At 55.1% G+C, this 19096-nt stretch overlaps 1 protein-coding gene across 44 annotated transcripts in view; it reads right to left on the bottom strand.

Moving 5' to 3' along the window:
• The window catches only part of CELF4 (CUGBP Elav-like family member 4), a 295231-nt gene that overhangs the window by 16120 nt on the left and 260015 nt on the right, over positions 1-19096 (bottom strand). For 11 of the 44 annotated variants that reach the window (XM_029921688.1, XM_029921677.1, XM_029921678.1 and 8 more), the window contains exons 4-10: positions 14362-14490; positions 13885-13964; positions 13324-13467; positions 12079-12226; positions 10052-10201; positions 6240-6305; positions 4852-4935 (exon numbers count right to left, since the gene is read on the bottom strand). In XM_029921688.1, coding sequence (XP_029777548.1) covers positions 4852-4935; positions 6240-6305; positions 10052-10201; positions 12079-12226; positions 13324-13467; positions 13885-13964; positions 14362-14490 — 801 coding nt within the window. The remainder of the gene's footprint in view (positions 1-4851; positions 4936-6239; positions 6306-10051; positions 10202-12078; positions 12227-13323; positions 13468-13884; positions 13965-14361; positions 14491-19096) is intronic. The other 33 variants (XM_029921679.1, XM_029921697.1, XM_029921709.1 and 30 more) reach the window with 5 other exon arrangements.

The following is a 19096-nucleotide window of genomic DNA, read 5'->3' as shown; positions in this document are numbered from 1 at the left end:
GGGGGGGCAGGGAGGAGGGATGGCAGGGTGGGGGAAGAGAGAGACAGAGGAGAGGTGAGCGAGTTAGGCAGCGGCAGCAGGGAGGGGGGCAAGGTTGGGAGGGGGGGTCTCATCCAAGATCCAAGGGCAGCCATGGAGGAGTGGGAACTGCTGAGCCCCAGCCTGAGCTCTGGTCTCCGCCCTGCCCTTGGGCAAGTCACTGAACCTCTCTGTGCCTCAGTCACCTTTGCTGCAAAATGGATCTGTAAGAGGGTGCCTGGCAACTTGCTCCAGCGGCAGAGTTGAGGAGTGAAGGAGGTAAACATGCCAAGGCCTGGTCAACCAGGGAGAGGAGGTGCTGAGGAGAGGAAGGAGTAGGAAGGCCTGGCGGCCGCCCTCCAACCCAACCCCAGCTCCGGAATGGCCCTGGGGCCGCCCGGGCTTGTGGTGCCAGGTGAGAAGCTTCAGGTCACCTCCCACAGGCAGGCCCCAGCTCGGACTTCAGGGCGGCTGCTGCTTGGCCCATCTTCCTCCAAAATCCGCAGCCACTCCTTCCCATCTGGTGCCCAACGGTCCCCCCACCGCCCCCAACCTTTCACTCAACCCCGGTCCTGAGTGCAGAAATCAGGACCTCCTGATTTTGCCTCCTCTTACAGGCTAGGTGCACAGGCTCCGTGATTAGCCAGGGTACCCGCAAGCCTTATTACATGGAGCTCCCCATTTCATGACAACAGTAACAACCTCGACACTGCTACAGCAGGAACTACGTGTCAGGCTCTTCTCAACCCTTTAGATGTGTGTTAAGTCACTGAATCTTATAGCCGCCCTCTGAGGCAAGGACTGTCAAGTCACTCCCACTATACAGACAAACGGAAGCCCCGAGAGGTTAAGTCACCTGCCAAAAATCACACAGCTGGGGTGGGTGAGCTAGGATATGGGCCCAGGCCATCTGTCTCTGAAGTCTGTGCTTTCCTCTCTACCTACCATAAATCTCTCCACCCCAGAAACCCTGAATGCTGTGGAAGCCTTTGGATTCCAAAAATTTCCAAACAGCTAAAAGCTACGTTTTGTTCGAATAACCAAAATTCTCTATTTTCACTTTGAAATGGAAATCTCTCCAAGATGATTCATCTCTTTCTTGCCATCTTAAACACAGTATGCTACATATTATTAAACTTTTAGAATGTGGTCATTCCGGGAATGGTCCCCAGCCTGTGGAGGCCATGCAAAGCTGCATGTGTAGAGATGTAGAGAAACCAAGGCTCTGACCAGAGACTGGTTGACACTTAGCGTGAGCTCAAAAGGAAACGTAGTAAGGCATCGACATGGGCTGCCACGTGGCTTCATGGCCAGAACCACATCCTGCTTCTCTGGGACAGGTGAGGCTCCCAGTTCAGGAGCCAGTCTCTCGACCCTCACTCTCCTCCTTCCTCTCTCCAAAGACTCCTTTGACCACCAGAGCGAGCCTCTGAGCGTCTGACCTCCTGGGTCCTTGGTCCCCATCCTGCATCATCTGCCCTCAGCCTCCTACCCTCAGCCTCTCCTCCCTGGACCACTGTCTCCCAGGAAAACTGCCTGCTGACGGCGCATTCAGAACCGGCGTAAGCATGCTCCCTCAGCAGCCTCCAGGGCTCCCTGCTGCTGAATCCCCCAAGCTCACCCCATCTCCAGCCATGCCATGTTCACTGGTTCATATTCTCAATGCATCCCTTGACTGTCCCCAGCTAGATGTGAGTCCCTCTCTGGGCAGAAATCAGCTTGAAGGCCTAATCTAAGCCACCCTTCCTCCAGGACTCCCACCCAAGTTTTCCCCACACCTTCTCTCTTCCAGTGCTCCCTAAGTGTACAATCTGTGGTCTGATGCTCTTTCTCCTTTCGCTCTGAGAGGTTTTCTCTCCAGCCAAATTGGGAGCTTTAGGGGCAGAGGCATTTGCCTTCTCCTGCCCTCCTGCCCCTCCCCCAGCACTGCCTTCCTTCCTCCTTCCATCCCATTCTTCAGGCTTCCCTCACTGCCCCACTTCATGTAGACACTGGCCTTGAACTTGGGACTCTCACTCCAAGTTCTGTAAGATGCTTATGTGGATGTTGTGTCTATTCAATTTAAAGTCTCAAAGAGCCTTCAAAGTCAGGGCCCACAGGCTCATCCCATCAGTATGGTGTGTGGTTGAGCGTCACAGGAACGGCTCTCCCAGCCCCAGCTTAGCCCCCTGCCCCTCACGCCTCCAGAGAGAGCACACACCTTGTCTTCTACCCCCAGCCTTTCCTGCATTTCCTCATCCACAGATTATACAGCATCCAGATGGCATCACCAGCAGGACTGTGGAGATCAATCTGGTCCCACCCAGCCTTCTGAGAAATGGTGAAGCAGAGCTCCAGACACAGGAGGTGGGTATCCTGGCCACACTGCAGGCCTGGGCAGAGCCAGGATTGGAGCAGCCACGAGGGTAACCTCAACCCTTCCGTGGAGCTGCGAGCCTCCAGGAATTCAGGCATCTGTTGGTTTTCAGGCTCAGCTCAAAGACAAAGTCCTGGAAGGAGGGTCTCTTCCACAACCAGTGTGTCCAGGTATGTCAATGACATTCACAGGGGGTGGTAACTGTCATGGCTGGAGGAACACAGCCTTCTTTCTCACCTATGCCTCATGCAACACAGTGGACATGGCTTTGGCCTGGCTGCAGCCCACCCCAGCCTGTCTCCCTGCCCCATCCCATCCCCAGGTCCAGGCTCACCTCATACTTTGCAGCATGTAAAGTTCTTCCTGCCTTAAATGTCTGTCTCTCCATCTTTATGTGAAGACCTCAGCCTCCAAGGCCTCTGAAGCCTTCTCTGACAGTCCCACTCCCAGCACCATGAGCTCACTCTTGCATGAAACCTGGTTCTATATACATCTGGGTCCACAGTTCACCCCTCCCCGTGCCCTGCTCTCCCACGGTGGCTCATCCTGTGTGCCCATCAGGAAGAATATGGACAATAATGGGAGAGCCCGCATCTGAGAGGCGGCTGGAGCAGGGATTGGCCTCACCAGGTCTGGGCTGGGGAGCAGGGCGCCGGGGTAAGGAGCCGAAGCAGCTCAGAGATGGAAGGAAGGTATGAGAAGCTCAGAGTGAGATACATGGGGTGGTGCAGAGGGTAAGGGAGAAAGAGCAGGGAGTAGATGGAGGGTCTCAGTCCATTTAATGCCAGGGTTAGGGGCTAACCTGTGCGTTCGTCAGAGAAGCATTGGCCTGCAGGTGTGTGTGTGTGTGTGTGTAGCAGTTTAGAGACCCCTGAGCCCACAGGCCAGAGTGATGCAGGGCACTGACTGCGGCTGAGGGTGTGTCAGCCTAAGGCCAGCGGGGTGATGGGGGTGATGGTGGCTGTGGGCACTGTGCTCTGATCTGGGCTTGGGGGGCAAGCTTGGGACTCCTGGCCCCTGCCCTTCATGGCTCTGATCTGACTGAAACGGCCCTGGAAGAGCTGGACTAAGGGGAGGAAGGCAGGGGCAAAGCAGGCTCAAGGGCCCTGGCCCAGTGACAGGACCCTCTGGCGGAGACAGGGCTGCTGGACGCCCCCCCAGCTCCACTGCATCAGCAGTGGGCCCAGATGTCACTCTGGACACAGCTAGAGCAGGCCGCATTCACAGGCTGTGGACAGGGCCCCACCGCACACTCCTCTGGGTTCCTGTGTGGCTTGGCTCTCCTGGCCACACAGAGGTGATGATACAGACCTCAGAAGCTGCCCGGTGTGTGTAAACTGGGGTGACGGGCATCATGTCCAACTTTGGAGGGGTGACCGTTTGGCAAAGGAAGGGCTGTGTGCACAGCAAGAAACCCATAGGAAATTTCTGGACTTCTGAGTCAGACATGAGCTCATTTGAGTTTCATGCTTCTCTAGTGACTAGTCCTCACTATTCTCATTGTATAGGTAAGGACATCAAGGGTAAGGGGGAGGACGTGGCCATAAACTGGGAGTCAGATCCAGACAAAGTCCAGGTTCTCAGCCCTCTGGGGCATGTTTGGGGCCTGTCTGAACAATGGTTCAGACTAGCAGACCCCCAGACACCTTTCCAGGGCTAACCCACATCCCCTGATGGGAGGAAGTGTGCTGCAGGGACTATGACCTTTGGAATCCCCTGACCAAATGGGCTCCTGGGACAGATGCTCACTGGTGGGTAACCTGTTTCATAAGGTGGGGAAGGCAAGACCTTGTTAGCATCCCTGCCCCTCATGTTGGGCTCTCTGAGCACAGGCCCACAGAATCCCTGAGGGCAAGCTTATTTAGCCAGCCTCTTGTGGGTCTCTAATCTCTGGACCGGGAAGACACTGAGGGTCTCTATTAGATCCCAGCCTCCCCAACCCCCTTGGCCTTGCCTGCCCTGTGCACACCAGGAACTCTGGACGTGACTTTCCAGGCACCTCTTCTTCCACTAGGCTGCACAGGGGCACTCCAACCCATCCCCTGCCCATGGAGTCTCAACCTGGGAGCACCAGCTGGGAGCACCCAGAGGATACACGTTCTCCTGTCCCTGAAGAACAGGTCTCCCCACTCCAACCCTGCGCCGAGCATTCCTACTTCTTCCCGTCCTCTCCACTGGTCAAATCCTGGCCATCAGGAGATGTGGGAATTCTTGGACCCCTACCTCTTTCAAGGCTCCACCTTCCTGCGCTCTTGCCACTTGGGTTTCCAGAGCTGCCCTCGAGAAGCCTACCTCCGTGCTTGGATTGGAGATGCTCCATCTCACGATCCTGCCATCTTCCCTCACCCTCCTCAACACAACACATAAACATGGTCACCTTTCAAATGATACACCCCAGCCGAAGGCCCAGGTGAGCAGCCTTTTTGGGGACGGAAGCGGGTGGGGAAGGGCCTAGAAGCCCCAGCTCAAAAACTCACCTTCTCTCTGTTGCTGGGGGATCATTGGAGGTGGCTGAGGAAAGGCCTGGCTTATCTGACCATAGGCAGCAGGGTAGGCGGCTGCTGGAGGGCCAAAGAGAAGAGGCGAGAGGGAGAGACAGAGACAGTGACACGGAGAGAGACAGGGTGAGAGGCAGGAAGAAAGAGAGAAATTTCAGTGTTGAGCAGTAAATGCAGTGGGGGAAGGCAAGTTTATTCTGAAAAAATGTACAACCAACATGTGTGGATAATCCACAAAAACGGACCATCAGAAACATTGGAATGCCCGACAAGATCATCTACACCACCTGGAATCCCCATTCTCTGAGCCACAGCCGACGCTGGCACATATACCCTCCTCCCACTCAGATGGCACCTGTGTGGGAGGTGGAGTGCCACTCTATGTATGAGCTTCGCCTCTGGGATCTTGCCAGGGGTGGTCCTCTGGCAGAGACTGAGTTGGACAAACCTGGTACTTTCTGCATTCAATTGGAAAGGGTCGGAGGCAGGACAGGAATGGCCAGCCCCCATCCCCAGACTGGTCTGCCTCCCAAAGATACAGGATCTGAGGTCAGAGCTCAGGGTCCCAGCAGGTGAGAGAGCTTCCCTTGACCTCCAGCTGTGAGAGGCCACCTTCACCAGAGTCCCCATTTTGCCCTCAAGGGAGACATTGCTGGCTCTTTCTGACCTGGCCAGACAGCAGGAGACTGGGCAGAAAGCAGGAGACTGGCTGGGCAGAGATGATTACGGTGTGTGTGAGAGACAGACAGACAGAGGATCATGGCTGAGTTTGCCTTGGGCTTCCGACTGTAGCTGATCGCTTTCCCACTCAGTGACCTAAGGCCATCTGCTTGCCCCGAGGCTGTCTCTTCTCACTTCTCCTTTTTTCTACCACAGGCTGTCTGTCCTCCCTTGTTCCCTGTCATCTTGCTGGAGCCCCATTCCTGCTGCCTGGATGTGGCTGGGGGAAGGAGCAGATTTGCTTCTTTTCCAGGGTTGCTCCTTCCCTCAAACCCAGGCATCTACACGTGCCAGACCAGTGATTGTGAACTCTGGCCTCGCCCCCAGCACAAACCAGCCCTGGAAGCACCAAGGTTGGGAGGAAGGTCTGGCCTCAGAGCCCATAACTGCTCAGCAAGGTCAGAGCTTCAGCCTGGGTCACCGACGCATGTGAAGTTCTGACTACCCACCACTGTGAAGGGTACCGGTGGCCTCCACAGGCAAACTCTGCCTGAACACTGGGGGCCCCGTAGAAGCCGAGCGGGTCCTCTCCCATGATAACCTTCCCTCCCCCTCCCCCTAGTGCCCCTCCCCTCCCCAGGTCTGGGCAAGGCCTGGGGAGGGAAGGGGGCGCTGGCGCCCACATGTAGGGGTGTGAGGATACTAACGACCTGCATACTGCTGCACTCCCGCGTAGGCCTGCTGCAGGGGGTCCGCGGCGGTGGGGCTCTGGGCTGCAGGAGAGCCAAGGGAGCAGAAGTCAGCGAGGCCCACCCGGACCAGCCTCTCTCCCGCCACGCCCAGGGAGATGGTGCCACCCAGGGAGATGATGCCAGGCTACACTGCTCTCCCCAGCCACTGTGGCATCTGCCCCCATCCTGCCTGGGGGCTACGGTCTCTGGCTGCAGCCGGCCTGGGGGTAGGGTGGGATGGATGGCTCATGCAGAAGGCTGTGAAGAGATGGGAAGGAGATGCCAGAGGAGGGGCTTGATGGGAAGATGCCTGAGTGCCCTGGTCCTTGACAGGGGTTGTGGGAAAATGGGTGAGGGGGCTAGAGGCTCCCAGGGGGTGGTCTCCTCCTCATTTATCCTCAGCACAAGTGGGGGACAGATCCCAGCTGGGTAAAATGAAGGGCATGAGAGACTTCATCCTGCCACTCTGTCCTCCTGAGCCGCCCATGCCTGCTCAAACACAGGGATCTCTCCATTATCCTTAGGGAGTTTGCACAAGGCATGGAGGCCTGGTACTCCAAGGCCACACCCAAGACACCCTCAGCAGGGACTGGCCACACAAAGTCGGCCCTGTGTGCTGGAAAAGGAGTGGTGGCCACAGAAACTGAAGAACCACAAGACCAAGGACCTTCCTCCCACCAATCTCGTGAATCTGGGCCCAGTGTAAAGAGAGGAGCCTTAGGCTGATACTCCGGCAAGCAGCCTGGGGAGCCAAAGGCTTGGCTCGTTTCTGTTGCCTGTGGTGTATCTACAGGTGCTGTGGGTAAAACCCCAGGGAAGGTGGGCACTGCCTTTGGTGACCAAGGCCACTGATGACTGACATGGTATGGGACTGGCCCTGGAGGCCCAGGCAGGTAAGTGGGGATCCAGGCAGATCCCAGCCTCAATATGTCCAAGGCAGAGTGGATAACACAGCCTGGCAGGCAGAAAATCGTCTGGGCTTATCTGCCTGGCAACCCTGGCCAGCCAAGCTAACTGGTAGTGCTAGGCTTCAGGGCTGCAGACCAAAAAGAATTCCCAAACCTCACTTCTAAGCTCTAGTCCCTCAACCTCTCAGTAACTTTCGCTAGAACAATAGCACCTGAGCTGCAGGGGAGCCGAGGGGAAATCCAAGGGGCAGTGGGCCTGGGAGACAGCGTGGATGGCAGCAGAGGGGAAGGGCCCAGCAGGGCACTGCTCAGAGTGGGGAGCTGAAGATGGGTCCGGATGCAGGCCCTTTCCTTCCTGGGGTTGTCCCAGGACAAAACCCTATCCATCTGTTTCCCTCACGTTGGAGACTGGAGCCAGGAGCTCCCAGTGGCAAGGTGGTAACAGTGAAGGTGCTTGTTGGACTGCTCTTCTCTGCCCTTCTGCTCCCTTTGCCTGACTCTACCGGCCCCAGCTCTCTGGAGAGCCACGTCTAGCTTAGCCCTCTTGGTCTTCCCAGCTGCTCAAACACAAAGTGGCTTTATGCAGATTAGAAAAAGGTGTCTCTTCCTCTGGCCAGTTTGATGGCCTTTGCAAAATATCGCCTGCCACTCACCCAGGATCCTAGTAGGCCAGCATCACAGCAAGCGCTCACACATTCTGAGACGTAAGGAGTGAACGGTCTGTAACAGTTGTGAGAACCACCCCTTTAGGGGTGGTATGGGGCAATAAAGGCCACACTGTGTGCTTCCAACGTGATCTCAATGGCGAGAGGGGAGAACAGAGAAGCTACCCAGGGCTAGGAAGTGGAGAAAAACATATCTGAGACCCCTCTCTACTTCTGTGCTTAATGACCTCATTAGTAACTGCCAAAGAGTGAACACTTTGAAGGATCTCGCTCATTACAGCGGCTCCAAACTCCGCATTTAAAGATGGTAAATTAATTTTTTTAATGTACTACTTTTCTCCTTTCCTTCCCTCATCCCTCCCTCCTGCTCTGGCAGGGAATTGTTTATGGGATGTGGCAGATTGTTACAAATGGGGGAGAGGAACATTTCCAAATTCCATGAGGGAAACAGCTCACAGATGCTGGTGGGGGTGGGGAGAAAACAGGTTTGTCAAAATCCAGAGATCCAGATGGGCTTGCGGGGCAGGGAGGAGAGGGGAAATGAAACCACCCAGATGTGCTGGGGACTGTATCTCCCAGCCCATGAGCCTGTGTGGGGAGGAGCCCAAGAACCTGAGCTTGGTGGGGTCTCTCCCACCTCCGGCTTGCAGAGCCTCTCCCTGCCTCCCTTGCCAGCCTGGAGTCTTCATCCTTAAACAGCAGTCCTGTTCTCCTGGCCCTTCCCCTTTACTCTGGAATTCTCTGGCCTCTTCTCTAGGCAGTGAGGGGAGAAGTGTGGAGCAACGTGGTAGGGGGATTCCCTGGAGGCCCAGGGAGATGAGGGGGGATCCAGACAGATCCCAGCCTCTGGGGTCAGATCAGAGAAAACTCCAAGGTCAAAGTCAGGAAAGTCTCCTCTATTTCTTGCTAGCACAGTGACCTTGCACTCTGCTGCTGGTGGAACTTTCATATTCTAAGGATGTCTGGGCCCTATTCCAGACACTGAAATCAAAATCTCTGGGCTTCTGTGATTTCACAAAGCCACACAGAGGATTCTGATGGGCAACCAGAGTAGAGAGCACTACTCTACCCCCTAAGCTGCCCTCCTCTGTCCTAGTTGGGCCAACCTCCTTCCCACCACTTGCCCTTGCCAGGCAGGCCCCCCTGCCCCTGGGCCTCCGGGACAGCCTCCTCCACAGGAGTGTGTTCCTTGTTCATCCTCACCTCTCTAATTCCTACTCATCTGTTAAAGGTGATCTGGGCCTCCTCCTCAGGAAGCTCTTGAAGACACTCTGTTCTGCCTTACTGTCTCATTATGTTGTCAATGTATATTGTGTTCCTGGCTGACTTTGACCTCCCAGAAGATAGGCCCACGTCCTGTTCTCCTTCTCGGCCCACCCCTTTCATCTGCCACAGACTGGGCACTTACTAGTACTTACAGGGACTCGGTACCCTAGTCATCTGCCCTCCAGGAAGGAGGACGGCAGTCTTCACATCTCTATTACATTGCCCCTTGCCAGTCTACCCTAGGGCTTTAGGCCCAGCTTCCCTGCTCTAATGTCAGTCCATCCTCAAGATCAGAGAGTGGAGCTGCTGCAAGTCAGCCAGGCACTCTCACCAGGAGAGACATGCTAAGTTTGAGAGGAACAAAGTTAATCAGGAACAGGCCTCCTGGGTCTTGTGTGCCAGAATTTAGGCAAGAAGCGCTCGGGTGCTATCCATGGTTCTGATACACTTGTCTGACGTGCTGACCATGCTTTTGTTACGAACTAGGGACCCAACTAGTACGTACTAGTCAAAATGTCAAATCTGTATGCCTCTGCCTCCTTCCTACAAGAGTTTTTTCCCTACTTAACACTAAGTATGACTATTCCTTTAGCGTCTATCCCCTCACTTCCTATGGGTCAAATTCACTCTCAATTAACTTGCAGTTACTAGCCTCTCTACATCATTGCACAAGTGTATCTGTTCTCTCCTCTTTCCTGACAGAGCTCCAGGAATGGGCTGCTTTCTCACCCTCAGATTGGCACCTCTCCCGTAATGTGAATTTGGTCTCTTCACTCTAACCAGGGGCTCCCTGAAGGAGGGCAGGAGACTGACTCTCTCTAATCACATTTGGGGTTCTACCAAGGAACAGAGGATAGGAGCCACATAGTCCCTATGATAAGCAAGGGCAGGGACAGAATGGATGAGGAATGTGCTACATGGAGAAGGAAGGGCTACCAGATGTGCTTACCTGGGTAAGGGTGGATGCCATTAGCAAACACAGCTTCCGCAGCAGGTTGCCCATTGGCCTGTGGGGGGAGGCCGGTGAAGCCATTCACCCCAATGGGGGATGGGATGCTAGGCACAGCTGGTGCAGTGATGCCCGGAGGGGTGCTGCCACCTAGTTTCGGCAGTGGAGAAGGGTGGAAGAGGAGGGGAAGCAAGCAGAACCAAGGTGAGGAAGGCCAACCCATGGAGCTCTACCCCTTGGCTCCAAGGGCCTGGGAATAGACTTCTCAACTCAGTCCTGTCTGTGATTCATGCGTGGGGTTATCTCCCTGCATGATGGCACCACTCATCCCAACTGTAACCATCCTTCAAGGCAGAGTCCAACTCTGGACTTCCCTGACCAGTGACTGCAGCATGACCTTGGACCTGCATCATGTAACTAGTCTCAGTGTCGTTGACTTTAACTACACATAATCTTCCTTTCATCTTTTTCAGTGAATGTTGCTCACCCCAGCTAAGTCAGCACGGCTGGTCCTTGTTTGGCCACTATGGGGCTTCTGAGCTGCTGGCTATGATCTCTTGTCTGGATCACTGAGGGGCTGATCTGCTTCCTCATAAAGGAGTTTTGCTACTCAGGTGGAGGAGGCATTAATTCTGATGTTTCCTTGCACATAAGGAGAGAGCCTTTGCAGAGTCAGACTCAGCCTTATTTATACATGAAATACACATATAGGCCTTCTCCAGGGGAGGCAATGGTGATGCTCATTGTGACAAGGGTAGAGTCAGGGTCAGATGACAATACCCTGTGCCTTCTCTATAACAGGTGGGTGCAGCCCAAGGTGTGGATGGCATGATGACTGTACTAGAAAGGGCCTTCCTCTTCATGTAGGAAGTAGGGTCTCTCTATGGCTCCTGGATGTCAGGAAGGCTGCTAGTATGGTGTGGGTGCAGAGAGCCAAGGAAGTTTGATGAATGAGAACCTGGGGTGTTGGGCCAGGCCTTGGGACTAGGCAAGAGTTTCTTAATTTTGCCACTATTGACATTTCAGGCCAGATATTTCCTTATTGTGGAGGGCTTTCCTGGGCATCGTAGGATGCTTAGCAACAACCCTGGCCTCTACCTACTAGACTACAGTAGCACTCCCCTGACCAGTTGTGACAACCAAAACTGCCTCAGGACACTGCCAGATGTCCTGGGTGGGCAGGAGGACAAAACTGGCCCAGGCTGAGAATCACTGAACTGAACAATAGCCGAGATCTAATTAAGAACATGCTGGGGAGCCTAGGTGGCTCAGTTGGTTAAGTGTCCAACTTCCGCTCAGGTCATGATCTCACGGCTCATAAGTTCGAGCCCCACATTGGGCTATGTGCTGACAGCTCAGAGCCTAGAGCCTGCTTCAGATTCTGTCTCTATTTCTCTCTCCCCCTCCCCCACCCCTTGCGTGCACACACTCTCTCTCTCAAATATAAACAAACATTAAAAAGAAAAAAGAACGTGCTTTATGAACGGGGTTATTTCCAAGCCTGCTGTCCTTTAATGACTCTTGAGATTCTCTCTTGCTTGTTTTGTAGTTGTCTTGGGAAAAGCCAGTGAGTCTAAGTTGGGTTAAAGAAAAATGAAAAAACTGGGGCTTTTTCTCTGGTTAGGCCATAAACCTAACAAGTCCACAGAATGGGCAGGGCTTTTTTCCCCTCAGACCTCAAAGGGGGCAACTGCTTTCATGTGAATTTCTTTCTAGAGATCTAGAAAAGAAATGATGATGCATTGCTTCCTGACATGGTTCAGTAATTTGAGTGAAACTGTCACCACCCTGAAATCATATCTTTGACTGCATGGAGCCCACATCCAATCTTCCCTTGGGCCCACATCAAATTTCCCAGGGATTAGAACATTTTTAAGACAAAATTCCAGAAGGTGAAGTCTGCTTGGTCCCATACATCACGTGCTCTGGCCATGGGAAGGTCCACAAGTTGACAAAATTGGCCAAATAATAGGTCCCACCTGCTGCTTTCCCACCACACTGTCTTGTGTTGGTACCTGCCCACTCACCTGAGGTTGGGGTCATGGGTGCGGCCGCCAGGCCATTCATGTTGAGGGCCGCCATCTGCTGCATCTGGGCTGCGGCGAAGGCAGCCATGGGGTTCAGGTAGCCGCCCTGTGCGACTGACGCCATAAGTGCCGCTTGCTGCTGCATCAGCTGGGGCAGAGGAAGTGGAAAAAATATCATGCGCTTCCAGGGGGGTAGCCCTCCCCAGCAGGGGGCTCAGCTCCTGGAGACCAGTCTCCCAGGCCCTGAGCCCCAGGGAGTTCAGATATATCTCCCCACCCCTGAGAGATATTGTATTCATAAGTAATGAGGGGGAGGGGAGGGGACTGGCTCCATGGGTGCTGGTCAACCCTGAGAAAGGTCTGTCAACCATGGAGATGTGACACCCAGAGCTCTAGAGACATGTTAAGTGAGCCTCTGGCATGGGTTTGTTTAAGATGATCTTAACTTAGAGTCTGTTGGGTAGAAGCAACAGGAGAATCATGACTAGAACTCAGGGCACCCCTCGTGTCCTCACAAAGGTGAGTGGGGACTGGGTAGGTTGTTCACATGGCCAAGTGTGGACACTGCTGAAGAGGTGAAGTGAGCTTACATCTTTAGAACCAGAACCCTGACCTAGGACAGGGCCACCCCTGTGGGGGTCGTGGTTACAAGTCTGGGAGGCAGTTCCTGGGACCTGGGGAAGAGCTGGCTCCAGTGTGGAAGGAAGAAGTGGATGGACCACAGCACGAGAGAGGGTCTGAGGGGAGTGCAAGAGAAGTGTGGACGTGGAGGGCCTTGGGGCACCTCAAAGGAGCCCTGCTGGGAACCATCAGAAGCCTGAACACCCCGTTCCACAAGTGAGGGCAGAAGTAGAGTGGTGACAATCGAGTGCTGGCCCCTCTCACCACTTCCACGTGATGCTTCCTAGGCTCTGGCTAGAGGAAGGGCGCTGAGGGTGCCCCACCTTGCTGCCTAGCCTAGAGGCCTCTCCAGCTCCTTCCCTATAAAACCAGGACAGCAGCCCACCTCTTCCTGGCAGCCACCCCACTTGGGCCCAGCCTTCTCTTAGCCTCCTTTAATCTCTACCGCCTGGGTTCACCCCTGACCACTCCTCATGCCCCAGGGCAGCAGGATATTCTGGGCCAGAAGCAGGGCTCCCCTCAGCACACTTAGGCGTCCTTACTCTTCCAGGCTCTGAGCAAAGTGAGCTAAAGAACAGCTGTGAACACCGCAGCCCCCCCCCCACCAACTGCGCCCCCACTTACTGCCTGTGCGTAGGCGCCGTAGGCCCCAAACGGGATGGCCATGGGGTTGAACATGCCCATCTGGCCAGCCATCTGCTGCATTCGCCGCATTGTGCGCTCCTTGTCGGTGTCGGCAAACTTGACCACCAGACTGGATGAGGCTCCCTGCAGCCAGGACCAAGCGTGAGGCCCACTTGCCCTGGCTGCCTCCTCTCCCAGCTGTCCTTGCCTTGGCCAGGACCCACCCGATCCTCTGGGGGAGGGCCCTGGGGAAGGGGAGCAAAAGAGCTGGGACGCAAGTTCCAGCGCTTGCACTCGCCTAGCTGTCTGGGATCTTAACCCTAGGCAGACGTTTTTTTGTTTTTTTGTTTTTTAATCTGGGACAGTCTAGTTCCTTAGGTCTCTGGGCCTCAGTGTCCTCGTCTGAGAAATGGGGATAATGATGGCGCCTTCCTGGCTCTTGAGGAGGCTGTGAGCGCAAGGTGTGCACGGAGCTCAAGGTCAGACAGGACCCTGCGGGGGGTCTTGGTCCCTCTGGGGCCACCGCGTGGCCCCCACCTCACCCGGGCTGGCCCCACTCACCGGCATAGTCTGGCTGCCGTGCAGAGCGTTGATTGCTGCTTGCGCCTCAGCGTGGGAGGAGTACTTCACAAAGGCGCACCCTGGGGGGACGGGAGAGGCTGAGCCCTAGCGCGATGGCGCCAGCCCCCGGAGGAAGGCCGGAGAAGCTCGAGGGTGACAGCCACGGGAGGGGCCGCGGGGAGAGGGCTCATCCCGCATCCCGGATGAAAGAATGGGTGAGACACAGAGACTGAGAGAGAAAGAGAGACACCGAGAAACACAAAGACAGAACCACACAGAGACAGAGAAAGACCTGGACGGGACGGAGACTTAAAAGCACCCTTAAGTCTCCCAGTCCCTGTCTGGACTCGGTTGGCGGCCTTCCCTTCTCCTCGGGCAGGAGCGCCTCGCCCGCTGGAGGCAGCCCAGGACTAGCGGTGGGTCTGGTGTGGGGCCCAAGGCCTCGCCCGCCCGCTCCCCCGCCCCGCCCCCACGCACCCTTGCTGTTGCCATCTGGCCCGCGCAGGATGGTACACTCCTCGATGTTCCCGAAGGCTTCGAAGAGGCGGCGCACGTCGTCTTCGGACTGCTGCTTGTTGAGCATGCCCACGAAGAGTTTTCTATCTTCTGGAACAAAATTAGGAGATGCTTACCCGGGCCGGGAGAGCCGGGCTGCACAGGGGCGGGCCCGGGGGTAACCGGATACGAGACCGAAGGGGAAGGGGAGGAGGGGGAGGAGCTGGGCCGGGAAGAAAGCTCTTAGCTGGAGGGGGAGGGCTGGGGCGTAGCTAGAGCAAGGTAAGGGGGTTGGAGGAGAGGGCGAGCAAAGCCAGAGGTGGAGGTGAGGGAGGAAGGGCTGCGTCAAGGGAGCTGGACTGCAGCGACTGTGCCTCTCCCCCCAGAGGGCAGGCAGCACACAGAGGGAGCAAGGCCACTAGTCTGGCTGCTCACCTATTGCACACAGATGGCACAGGGGTGGCCCACTGGTCGTCTGGGCAACCCTGCATTCCCTTCCTCCTTCCTCTTGGGTACTTACTACCTTCTTCAGCCACCTTCACCCCCAGATGCCAAAATTAACTCACAACAGGCAAGTCCACCACAGGGCTTTTGCATTTGCCTTTCCCTCTGCCTGAAGCGCCTCCCCATCACAAGGCTGAACTCTTCTTCTAGTCTCAGTTTAAATATTGCTTCTTCGTCAGGCCCCTCCTTCCTGCTCTCCTTTATTCTCTGTCTCAGCTTCTCCCTCCCATGGCCCAGATTTCAAAGGACCATCATTTACTGCTTTGCTTTGGTTTCTGTCTAGCTCCCTTCCCGCACTCCACAGATGCTCCCTGGGGGAATAGAGCAGGCCTACTGGAGTGGCAGTACCTGGCGCATAGTCAACCCTCAGGACAGAGTTACGGAGTGGATGAATGCATGCCCTATGTCATTCCCACGGTCACACCTTCTCTCTATCCCACGTTGTTTTCACCTCCATCTGGTGTCCCTTCCTTGGTCTGGCCCTTCCTAGTTCATGCTGCAAAAAGTTAGCCCTGGACACTTTTGGGGAGCCTGTTTCTGAAGGCTGGGCTCCCTCACCAGTGTCCCCCGCCCTGGTGTTTAGTGCCACGTGGTTCGTTGACACCACTTGGCCATGTGCTTAGGGTAACAGGGATCACACTGGACTGTGGATCTGCAGCAGCTGTAACTGCCAAAGGATTCCCCTTCCACAAGCTGATGGCCATGTGATATTAACTCCTCCCACTGAGGTGGGGTCTGTGCTCCCTCCCCTTCACTCTGGGTGGGGCTGTGACTGCTCTAACTGATAAAGAAGGTAAGAAGTGATGCCAGTTGACTTCCAAGTTAGGTCATAAAAGGGAGCCACTCCTACTCAACTCTGTCCTTAGGGATGCTTTCTCTGTGGGAAGCCAGCCACCCTGCTTCGAAGCACTTGGAGAACTTGCAACTAGCTCACATGGAGGGTCCCCATGAGAAGGGACCCATCCCCAGCTGACAGCCAACATCAACCTCCACACTTGGGAAGAATGAGTTTGCAGATGATTCCAGCCCCCAGCCTTTGAGTCTAAGAGCTGAGGGCCGGACATCCTGAGGCAGAGACAGGCCTTCCGTGCTGGGCCCTAACCTGCAGGATCCATGAGTGTAACAAATGGTCATTTTACACCACTCAGTTTGGGGCTAAGTTGTTACACAGCCACAGTAGCTGGAACAGAATCTCTGTGGAAGCCACACTCAGCAGACACTCACTAGATGTTTGCTGACTGTTGAATGACTGACAAACACAGGCACACACAGCCAAGGCTGCAGAAATGCACACCCCCAAATTGCAAATGCCTTGAGTTCTGGTTCCTCTGAAGATGAGAGCGGTCTGGGCCCATGTGCCTCTGTACTCAGGGTACTTTGTACCTCCTGCCCCAGAGAACGTCCCCTTGCCCACCCTACCAGGTGAATTCACACAGAGCTGAGGGGCGGTCCTGGGGTCTGGAGCAAAGCAGAGGAAACCCTCGGGCCCCTACACTTCACAAACCACCCCAGAGTCCTCCTTTTCAGGAAGCCTTGACCTCTGCCTTGTCGGCACCTCTTAGGGCACAGCACTCAGCCCTGGGCAAGTGATGAGGACGTCCTGGGTCCCAGCTCCTTCCATGCCCTGCAGGACATCATTGCCAGTTATTGGTACTGCTTCAGGACCAGGGCACACCAGTTAGCCCTTCACCGTTAGTGGGCTTCAGTCAAAGCTCTGGGGCCTGGAGCCCTGCCTGGGCAAGCAGGTGGCTTCTTAGGCCATCCTAGGGCCAGGCACACCCCAGCCGCATCTTCAGGGCTCATGGGCTCCAAATTCTGGGCCAGGAAACCAAGAGGAAGAGAGAGAGAGTGAGTGGAGGGGGGAAGGATGGGAGTGGGGAGATGGGGTTAGAAACAGAGGGAGAAGGAAAATGGTAGAAATGGAAGGAAAAGAATCAGAAACGAAGAGCAGTGAGCAGAAATGGGCAGAGGAGAAGGCAGAGACAGAGAAGAGAGGGGCAGTGTCTTATGTTTAACTCCTAGAAGCAGCAGGAACAACATTTTGCAAGAGGTGGACTGGAGTTTCTGAAGCCTTCTGTGGAGTCATGAGTCATTAGAACTCTGCACTTCCAGCCAGCCTAGGGCTTCCTCCCACTCCCACCCCCTTGTATCCCCCTCCCTTACCCAGCGCCTTTTAAAGACTCCAATTAAATGGAATTTCCAGAAAGAAGGTGAAGTGAAACCCCCTGCCTCCTGCTAATCCCTGGCCCTCTGGTTTAGAAATTCTGTCTCCTCCCAGGGAAGGAAAAAGGAAGGGATGAGAAGGCCCCTCCTCCATTGGAGCCTGATTTAAATGCTGGGACCGAAGCCGAAGCCCGGTGCCTTCTCCTCTCTCCTGACATCTGAATATATTCCTTTATTATCATTATGACAGCCTTCTGATTACATTAAAATTCATCCACACGTGCCTTTCTATCCAGCCACTTCCCTTTCGCCAGTTTTTTCTCCCTAATTTTTTTCTTCCTCTTCCCTGAAATCTTGCCTTCTTACAGTTCTGTGTTCTCAGCTTTAGACCAGGGCCCTTCCTTCTGGAGGACTTTCCAAACTTGTAGGGGGCCAGGCTCCTCCTCTTGCTGACTACCCGGATTTCTCCGGGGAAACGGCAGCTAGCATTGTCTTTCTAGAAGACCACAAGAAACCAAAGAAACCTGCCCCACACTCACTTCCCTAGGTGTTCTCGGTGACTCCACCCACTCAAATGTTCATTGGTTCCAGGTCCTCAAATGCACCCAGTTTGCACCCTTGTTATTTCCACTTGGCTTCGGTGTGATTCTAAGGATTCTATTTCAGACCAGAGGCTGGAAGGACTCTTGAGTCCAAGGGCGGATCTCCTTCTGGCCCAGGCCCACTGGCTTCACCCCAGTTCCTCTTGCCTTGCCGCTGCATAACTGCTTTTCACCTGGGCCTTTGGGTCTACAGAATGGGAATAACCAGTCCTGGCTCATGTGATGGATGCTAGGCTTCCAAGAGATGCAGCAAGGGCACAGCCTGGCCAGCAACAATGGCCAAGACCGTTACTAGGGGTTCTCTATCCAAGAGGAACAGGAAATGGAGGGCCACCCTTCCTTCATTTGGCCTGCCCTAATTTGGCCAGAAAGGCCACCCTGTGTGTCCTAGATGGGGAGAGGTCACCCTTGGGGAGACCAGACTCTCACTGTGGCTAACCAGCTGAGATGGACAATCTCCCCGTCGTCACTCCACCCCTGTGACCTCCTCTCCCTCTGGCTACTCTCCTGAGTCACTGTCTCCACTCTGTGTCAGATGATCAATGGCACCATTTGCCTGGTGCCTTGGATCTGATGCCAACCTAGTGAGAGTCTCACAAGATGACTCAGTTTCCCCAGCCAGTTCCCACCCTCTCCAACATCAACACAAGACCCCTGACTCCTGGACAGGCTAAGCAGTCCCTGACCACAGCCTGCCTATCTGAGGTGACGCGGGGTCCCTGCATGATGGGGAGTCTATGGTGTTCTCACTCTCACCGCAAGCCCTTAGCCTTAAGCCCATTCTCGGGATATGGGGGTGTTGTTGTTCCTCTGAGGAGGTGAGGCCAGGAGTGACCGAAGAGCCAGGGGTGGAGATGGGCTGAAGACGCCCCTGGGTGGGAAGTCTTAGGGCCCAAACACGTGAGCAAGTGGAAGCTAGTGACCGGAGCCCAGTACCTTCCCCTCAGGAGAGCCCCGCTTAAGGTAGGGGGCTACAGTATGTTCCTATTCCGGCTCCCAGGGCTGAGCCCAGTGCCAGACCACCCCCACCCTCGAGTCTTCACACAGGCTTCTCTTGTCAAAGGACAGAACGAAGGGAGCATGCTCTTCAGTCATTCAACTGTTTGCAGAGCCCTTTTCTCTGCACCAGACACTGTTTCAGGCACCGTTCCTATAATAGTAAAAAGAGACGTCCCTCCACTGATGGCAACACAGGCCATCTGCAACAGATGATTCCCAAATGAGACAAAGCCACTGCAGCTGCCACACTGTGGCCTCCAGAACTAGTGGGCCCTCCCCACAGGGCCCCAAGACACATAGTTGCAGTCTTTCTGGGTCTTTTGACTTCCCAGTTGCATAACCGCTTGCTCCTGCCTCCCTGCTTTTTTAAAATGTGAGTACCCGTGTCTGTGGGTGTGGGGAGGACTTGGGCTCCTGGGGAGCAGGAGTGTGACACCCCAGAAGGGGTG

The sequence above is a fragment of the Suricata suricatta genome, chromosome 14 (assembly GCF_006229205.1).
Source record: "Suricata suricatta isolate VVHF042 chromosome 14, meerkat_22Aug2017_6uvM2_HiC, whole genome shotgun sequence".
NCBI lineage: Eukaryota > Metazoa > Chordata > Mammalia > Carnivora > Herpestidae > Suricata > Suricata suricatta.
The sequence above is the reverse complement of the archived record's forward strand: the minus strand, read 5'-3'. Positions and strand labels throughout refer to the sequence as shown.